This window comes from Osmerus eperlanus, chromosome 26, assembly GCF_963692335.1.
Source record: "Osmerus eperlanus chromosome 26, fOsmEpe2.1, whole genome shotgun sequence".
In the NCBI taxonomy this organism is placed as follows: domain Eukaryota; kingdom Metazoa; phylum Chordata; class Actinopteri; order Osmeriformes; family Osmeridae; genus Osmerus; species Osmerus eperlanus.
This window is the reverse complement of record NC_085043.1, coordinates 9,823,373-9,832,172: the sequence shown is the minus strand read 5'-3', so window position 1 is coordinate 9,832,172 and position 8,800 is coordinate 9,823,373. Positions and strand designations below refer to the sequence as shown.

At 47.0% G+C, this 8,800-nt stretch overlaps 1 protein-coding gene across 1 annotated transcript in view; it reads left to right on the top strand.

Annotated features, from left to right (window-relative positions):
- The first annotated feature begins 2,415 nt into the window (after positions 1-2,415).
- pik3r3b (phosphoinositide-3-kinase, regulatory subunit 3b (gamma)) overlaps positions 2,416-8,800 on the top strand; it is a 71,135-nt gene continuing 64,750 nt past the window's right edge. Inside the window, exons 1-3 of the mRNA XM_062452185.1 lie at positions 2,416-2,544; positions 6,100-6,301; positions 8,019-8,104. Of these exons, the coding sequence (XP_062308169.1) occupies positions 6,186-6,301; positions 8,019-8,104 (202 nt within the window). The 5' untranslated portion in view covers positions 2,416-2,544; positions 6,100-6,185. The remainder of the gene's footprint in view (positions 2,545-6,099; positions 6,302-8,018; positions 8,105-8,800) is intronic.

Genomic DNA, 8,800 nt, shown 5'->3' with positions numbered 1-8,800 from the left:
CATCACTTTGGCTAAGGTGTAGGTAGAATTTAGTTGCTCTTTTTTGTATTTTGATGATTAAAGGATACACTCCTAATTCAGCTCTGCAGGCATTGTTTGGGGTTTTGCGTTGAACTCTTAATATGTTTTTACAGAATTCTGCGTGCAGGCTTTCTATGGGTGTTTGTCCCACTTGGCGAATTCTTGGTTAGTAGGTGGGCCCCAGATTTCACAGCCATATATCGCAATGGGTTCTATAATGGATTCAATAATTTTAAGCCAGATTTTGATTGGGATGTCAATTTTAACATTTCTTTTGATGGCGTAAAAAGCCCTTCGTGCCTTGTCTCTCAGGTCATTTGCAGCTTTTTGGAAGTGGCCTGTGGTGCTGATGTTTAGACCAAGGTAAGTATAATTTTTGGTGTATTCTAATTGGTTTGTTCCCCAGGAGGAATCGATATTTGGGATCCTGATTTCTGGTTCTTTTTTGGAAAACAAGAATTTTAGTCTTTTTTAGATTGACTGTTAGGGCCCAATTTTGACAGAATCTGTGCAGCAGGTCTAGATGTTGCTGTAGTCCCTCCTTGGTTGGGGACAGAAGCACAAGGTCGTCTGCAAAGAGGAGGCATTTGACCTCTGTGTCCAGGAGAGGCATTCCAGGTGCTGCAGACTGTTCTAGTTCCCTCGCCAGACCATTTATGTAGATATTAAAGAGGGTGGGACTCAGACTGCATCCCTGTCTTACTCCTCGACCTTGGACAAAGAAGTCTGTATGCCTTTGTCCAATTTTGACTGCACACTTGGTATTTGTGTACATTGATTTTATGAGGTCATATGTTTTCCCCCCGACTCCGCTCTCTATCAGTTTATATAAAAGGCCTTCATGCCAGATTGAGTCAAATGCTTTTTGGAAATCAACAAAGCAAGAGAAGATTTTATTCTTGTTTTGGTTAATTTGTTGGTCGACAATTGATTGTAGAGTGAATATATGATCCGATGTACGGAAATTTGGTAGAAAGCCAATTTGACATTTGCTCAGTATATTGTTTTCGCTGAGAAAGTGCAGGAGTCTGTTATTAATAATGCTACAGAGGATTTTACCCAGTCTGCTGTTGACACATATCCCACGGTAATTATTGGGATCGAATTTGTCTCCATTTTTAAATATTGGGGTGATCAGACCTTGGTTCCAGACTTTAGGGAATACACCAGAACTGAGGATGGTGTTAAAAAGTTTTAGTATGGCCAATTTAAATTTGTCATCCGTAAATTTGATCATTTCGTTTAGTATACCATCAACACCGCAGGCTTTATTGGGTTTTAGGTTTTGTATTTTATCTTGTAGTTCGTTCAATGTTATTGAAAAGTCAAGAGGGTTCTGGTAATTCTTAATTGCAGATTCAAGTAATTGGAGCTTATCGTGTATGTGTTTTTGTTCTGGGTTCTTATCTATGTACATGAAAAGCTTGGAGAAGTGGTTAATCCATATATCCCCATTTTGAATTGGTAATTCTTCATGTTGTTGTTTATATAGTCTGTTCCAGTTTTCCCAAAAAACATTTGATTGAATAGATTCTTCAATTACATTGAGCTGTTCTGTGATACATTGTTCCTTCTTTTTCCTTAGTATGTTTTTATACTCTTTAAGTGTTATGCCATAGTGATGGCGTAGTGCCTGGTTATCTGGGTCTCTGTGTTTCTGGTTAGATACATTTCTCAGTATCTTCCTCATGCTTTTACATTCTTCGTCAAACCATTTTTCTTTATAATTATTGGCCTTTTTGGGGTTTTTGTTTGAGGTTTTAAGATTAGATAGAGAGGCAGATATATCAAAATTGTTGTTTATGTTCTCTATTGCTACATTGACACCTTCACTATTACAGGGGAATGTTTTGTTTAAGAAATTATCCAATAGAGATTGTACTTGTGGCTGGTGGATAGCATCCTGATAGGTTTCTTGGCTATCTTTCCGCCATCGGTAACGATTACTAATGCTATGTAGATTGCTTGTTTTAGATGATTCTTGATTAATTAATTCTTTGTTCATATACAGTGTGATTTTGCTGTGGTCTGATAGGGGGGTGGATGGGCTTACTGTGAATGCTCTGAGAGACTCTGGGCTGAGGTCTGTGATACAGTAGTCCACAGTACTACTGCCAATAGATGAGCTGAAGGTGTACCTTCCGTAAGAGTCCCCTCTTAGCCTACCATTGACTATATAGAGACCAAGGGTGCGACACAGTTGTAGTAGTTGAGACCCGTTTCTGTTAGTTATTTTGTCGTAGTTGAGTCTCACTGGGCACCTAGGGAAGCTGAGGCTGTCTCTCTCTCTATCTCTGTCTCTCTCTCTGTCTCTCTCTCTCTCTCTCTCTCTCTGTCTCTCTCTGTCTCTCTCTGTCTCTCTCTCTGTCTCTCTGGTCTCCCTCCCTCCAGACCCAGTCTCAGTAGATCTGGACCAGTTTGAGGTGGGGGCTCTGGCGGACACTTTGAGAGGTCTTCTCCAGGACCTTCCCTCCCCCCTCATCCCAGCCGTAGTCTACAGTGAGCTGATCTTCACTGCCCAAGGTACGGTGGTCCCACACACACCAGCACGATCCACACAAACACACAGAGACACACACACTAGTGAACTTCCCAAGGTCTCTCAAGAGCATTGCACCCTGAGTGCCTTGTGCCCACACTTAAGTTCTCCTCAACGTGTCACAAAGTGGAGCTCTGTCTCTAAACATCAGGACGTACATGCACCCCCTACCCCCACCCCCTCCCCAGTCTCTCTCTCTCTCTGTCTCTCTCTCTGTCTCTCTCTCTCTCTCTCTCTCTCTCTCTCTCTCTCTCTCTCTCTCTCTGTGTTGACCCTGTTTCATCACCTAAAGTGAAAGGCTTTTCTTTTTTTCCACTCATTTTATTAATTTATGGAAAACATTTTAAGTCTAGATGAACCACTTGAGCGGCATCAGATATTTTGCGAGGAGCGCGAGGAGCGCTTTTAGGTCAAGTCCAAGCCGAAATGGAATGTCCTGACTGGACGAAAGGGGCCTTGCAGAAAAGGGAATTACGGAAAATCTAAGGGGAATTACGGGGACAGTCATCCAGTGTTTTACGACAGGATTGAGTGCTGGAATATTTCATTTGTACAGTAGCACACATCTTGGCATGAGAAAGGCGGTTCCTGTCATGTGTTCTTCAGAGATTTGTTTGCCTGAGTTCTCGGCTGCTGTCTGGTCACTCCTGTGTTTGCCTCACTCGCTTGTTTTGATGCACTATTTTTTCAAATAGCCAGTTAGCTAGTTAGCCATTAGCCAGTTAGCTAGTTAGCCAGTTAGCCATTAGCCAGTTAGCATTAGCACAGACTGTCATCAGCATCAGAGTAGATTAGAGATGATTGAAATCTAAGTCCCGCACCACTTAGCTACGCAGTAGCATGTTAAATCCTCTCTTAAATCCTAACACAATTATTGATGCCGTAAACCTTAAAAAAAAAACATTGGTGCTGGTGCCTTGAGGTCAGTGGTCATAGCTCTGTTAATGTGGGCATGACCCAATAGTGTTTCCATCCAATCCTATTATCCTCCCATCCCATCTCATTATCTCAGGACTTCTGGACATGGCATAATCCTGACCTTTCTGACCTCCAACCAACCTGGGACAGTGGTCCGTGTGTGTGTGTGTGGGGGGGGGGGGACTGATCAGTCCGTGAACCCTCTGTCTGATTGTCCTTATTGTCTAATCCTGACATTTCTGGGAACCTGGTTCCCTCTGACTCTATACCCATCTGGACATGAGTGGTCTCTGGACTAGTCAGCCTTCCACCATCACCCCTCACCCCCTTCCTCCACCCCCGATTGTCTTATCCCGGGAGCCAGATGGGTGGGCCAGACACCCAGCCTTGCCCTCCACAGAGTCAGGATCAGATTGAGCCTGCGTGTCGATAAAGGTTGAGGGGGCGTGGGTGTGTGTGGCTGGAGGGGGGGGGGGTGGGGGGGGGTAGTGGTGGCGTCGCCAGAAGGGTTGTAAGTGGATTTTTTAGGGGGGGGGGGGGCTAGTGGTCATCTCTGCCATTGCCGTGGTCACCAGAGGGCAGGACTGCTCTGACCTCTATCAGACCAACAGATTGTCAGACATCCATCACTGGTCATCCTTGACCACCCTCACAGTTCTCCTTCACACACCCACACACACACAAGGAACACACACACACTTACCATCCCCTTGACACTCCTGACCCCTCAGTCCGGGTGTCCTCACCCCACACCCCACCCCACCCTCCAGCCTACCCTGACCATCCAGCCTGCCTCCAGCCGACCCCCACCATCCCCCCAGCTCGACTTGACCCTCCACCCTCCAGTCTAGCCTCCCACAGTCCAGCTGCCCCCCCCCCCCCCCCATGTCTAATGGCCCTGGGCCCAGGTTGGGACGACGGTGTCATGTCCCAGACCAGCAGGTCAGTCAAGGACAAGCTCTGGGCTCAAAGCAATCAGCATCGGCACATCTGCTGCTTCCTTTAAGGAGGCCACTCAAGAGCTGAAGCACCATCAGAACACACTGATTTACGGAGGTCAGGCAGACAGACAGCCAGCCACTAGCCAGCTAGTCAGTCAGTCAGTCAACCAGTCAGTCAGTCAACCAGTCAGTCAGTCAACCAGCCGCATGCTGTCATCAGCAGGGTCTGTGGTTTGTTGGGTCTCGTCTTGAAGCACTCTGAGTTATTGACATCGATCAGGTCCTGACACCTGGGACTAAGTTAGACCGAATGCAGCTAATCTAATAGGCCAGTATGGATCCTGGCACCTTCCCACACTTCACTGGTCACCGCATAACATGAAGGGCTTGTGACCATCAGCTTACGTACAATATCATGCAGTGGCACGTACACACACATACGCAGGTCTTCCTCTGGGTTGAGTTCCGGCCTTTTCGGAATCCACGTGGAACGGCAGGGTAGAACCGGGGGGTTCCAGCATGCCGAGCGTGACCTTGCGAAGGCGGTGGTTGGGTTGTTCCAGAAGGTTCCGTCCGCTAGGTGTCGAGCCCAAGTAATACCCTCTGCATTCCCAGGATGCAATGGGACTTAAATGAGTCATAAACAGAAATGTCACGCTCCCGGTTTCAAGTTCCAACGCTGTCACAGGTTCGACCCCATAGATATATATATAAAGACTAGATGTCTTACGGCGGAGTCTAGAACATCCGCACATGGCGGTCATCTTGCTACAGTCAACTCGCTCACCCATAACATTGTGTTGATGCTACATGTACTTTTTAAATGACCATAACTTGCTCAATTTTCAACCGATTTTTAAACGGTTTGGTTTGTTATCAACGTCAGAGATGTCGTTATGCCACTGCATACTTCTATTCTATTTTTTTTTTTTATAACATAATTATTCATAAGTATGCAGTGGCATAACGACATCTCTGACGTTGATAACAAACCAAACCGTTTGAAACCAAATTGGTTGAAAATTGAGCAAGTTATGGTCATTTAAAAAGTACATGTAGCATCAACACAATGTTATGGGTGAGCGAGTTGACTGTAGCAAGATGGCCGCCATGTGCGGACGTTCGACTCCGTTGTCCGGCAACGCGGACGAGATATCTACCCTTTATATATATCTATGTTCGACCCTACGTATCGGCCCTTGTGACATTTTTACTGACCGCATGTTGACCGCATGGCTGCGTGGCTGCGTGGCTGCATGGCTGCATGGCTGCATGGCTGCATGGCTGCAGATGACTTACCCGACAGCACTGGCATCTGGAGACAACCAGCCCCCCTCAAAAAAGGAAAAAAAAAAATCTAAAAATAAACTCAGCATTTATTCCTGGCGTTCACTGAGCTGTGTGCACATGCTGGATTATGTGCATAAACACACACAGACACAATCAATCAGGTGAAAAAAACATGTTTTACCTTTTGTAGAAAAAAAAACAAAAACATTTGTAAAACTTTGCAAAAAAACAATTGAGATTTTTTTCAAAAACACAAGAAATGACATTTTGGGACAGGTCAAGTTCAGTTTGGGAATATACATTTTGCAACTTCGGGATGGTACTGGGACAGTGAAGAAAAAAAGTTATTTGCGAGCCTGCTCGCTGACCCAGTCTCTCCCCTCTGTGCAGAGACTCAGAGTGTGGAGGACTGTGGAGAGAAACTGAAGAAGATTCTGGAATCCCCCAGCATCCCAGAGACCAACCACCAGCTCCTCATGCACCTCACCAGGCACCTGAACAGGGTGGCCCAGAATGGGGCTCCTAACCAGGCGAGCCCCAGGCTTCTGGCCCAGGCCTTCTCGGAGGCCGTCTTCAAGAACTCCTTCTTCAGGTAAGCGTGGTTTCGGAGATGGGTGTTAAATCCTGTGTGTACTCCATTCATAAGAACCTTTTTCATGGTGTCGTATGACTAGAGAAGGAATGCAGAGCGCTGATAAAATACAATCTCGAAACTGCCTTCCTGCCCTCCAGGCTCCAGGGATAGATGAGCTGGCTGTCCGGCCGTTTCAATATATGGTCCTCATCTATTGTAGCGAGCTGTAATAAGACAGTGCTGTAGATGGGTTTGTTGTTGCCTATGCTGTAATGCTCACCATAAAGACCGTTCCCATCACACCTGGCCCCTGGATGTGGTGCTGATGGAGTGCATCTCCAGAGGAAAACCGTGAACGGTATTTGGCTCAGCTCGGATAACGTCAACATCCTGTAATTTTAGAGTAGCGAGGACCGCTAACGCTGCCCGGTTTGAATGTTTTCGTTCGGCCCGGGGGTGAGGGGTGTGTGTGTGTGTGTGTGTGTAAGGGGGGGAGGGAGAGAGAGAGAGTGGGCTTCTGGGAGGAATGTCGATCTTGGCCTCCGTTGATGGCAAATCCCTGGCCCTGGAATGAACAGTCAGTGAGTCTGAAGCGGGGATATTTACTCAGCCTCTCCGGCTCTGACGTACGACGGAGGAAGAGAGCATGTGGGCGGATCCCAGAAGGCCGTGTTCCTGTCGAAACAGATGATGTGGGGGGTTTTTTTACGAAGGGAATTCAGGTCAAGTATTGTGTGTCTTCTCACTCTTCGAAATTGCAAACACAAAGTGAACTGATTGAGGTGTGCGGTCATCTCGATGTTTCACCCTCCCTAGCACGCGCAGACACACACTAACACAAACACATACTAACACAAACACACACTAACGCAAACACACCGCCAAAGTTAATGTGTACCTATTTAGCAGGCATATTATGCCTCAAACAATCATTCTGTTTAGTCATCAACTCCTAGAATGCGTGTGTGTTTCTGTGTGTGTGTGTGTGTGTTTGGGAGACACACCGAGAGAGAGAAAGAGAGGAGAGTGGGTCAGATAGTCCTCACAGGTTTTGAATCATGGTGAATAACTGGACAAACAATCTTCAGTTCCTCGGAGCCTGAAGACATTGAGTACAGATTCATTGAGTACTTAACCTGAGGGATATTTACATTTAGTCATTTAGCAGACGCTCTTATCCAGAGCGACTTACAGTAAGTACAGGGACATTCCCCCGAGGCAAGTAGGGTGAAGTGCCTTGCCCAAGGACACAACGTCATTTTGTACAGCTGGGAATCGAACCGGCAACCTTCTGATTACTAGCCCGACTCCCTAACCGCTCAGCCACCTGACTCCCTTCTTGCCAGAAAGAACGCCTGTTGATTCTGTCCCAACAGAGCGACCTGGAACTCAACCTAGCTCCACACACACACACATGGATACACACACACAAACACAATCTGACTGGGCTCATAACCCAGTGACTCCTAGATCCCAATGTTCTCTCTCTCTTTCTCTTTGTCTCTCTGTCTCTCTCTCTCTCTCTGTCTCTCTCTGTCTCTCTCTCTCTCTCTCTCTCTCTCTCTCTCTCTCTCTCTCTCTCTCTCTCTCAGTTTAACCACATCAGATATTTTGCTTAAACAGCGGTAGTACCATAAACCCAAAGATTTCAAATGCATGCCACCTGCCCTTACTCACTCTCCGTAATCAAAACAAACCCCCGACCTCTGACTCCTGTCTGTGATTGCGTCCGCAGTGCGGAGGGAGACCTGGAGCACCGTGAGAAGATCCTGGAGGCTCTGATCACAGCAGGGGGGCTGGAGGAGATGCAGGCTGCACCTGGTAGGACCCGCTCTCCATGTCTAGACGCATCACTGTGTGTGGGTCATGGCCGTATGACACGCTCACACACACACACAAAGGGGCACGTACATTTTCGTGCCTCGACGCCACCCGTGTTTTGTGAACTGACATGTATTTATACACACAAGCTACGTGCCCTGACACACACACACACATTTCCCCTTAAACTGACACACATCAGCACACAGGCTCGTCCGCACACACACACGCACACACACACACGCCCAGCTGGCCCTGTGGTCACCGGTGGTATTAGTTGTTTTTTGACGCCTCATTTGCAGAAGGCCCTCATGGGGCTGTGTCTGTGTCACATCGGGCCACCATGGAAAAAAATGTACTAATGGCTGTGTGTCGTCATGTGTTTATTTGAGGCCCCAGGCTTACTGTAAGTGGGGATATTAGAGGAGAAGGGCGGGTTGCCAGACTGCAAGGTATCTGTCTAAGAAACCCCCCTTCCCTCCCTCTCCAAGTTATCCACATATACATTTAGAGTCACTTCACTCCTGCCTCCTTTTTTGACCTAGAGAGAAAGGCCTTAAAAGTGTCTAGTGTGTGTGTGGGGGTGTGTGTGTGCTTTTGGTGTGTGTGTGTGGGGGTGTGTCTGTGTGCTGTTGGTGTGTGTGTGTGCTGTTGGTTTGTGTGTGTGTGTGTGTGTTCCTGGGCCCAGTGAGAGGT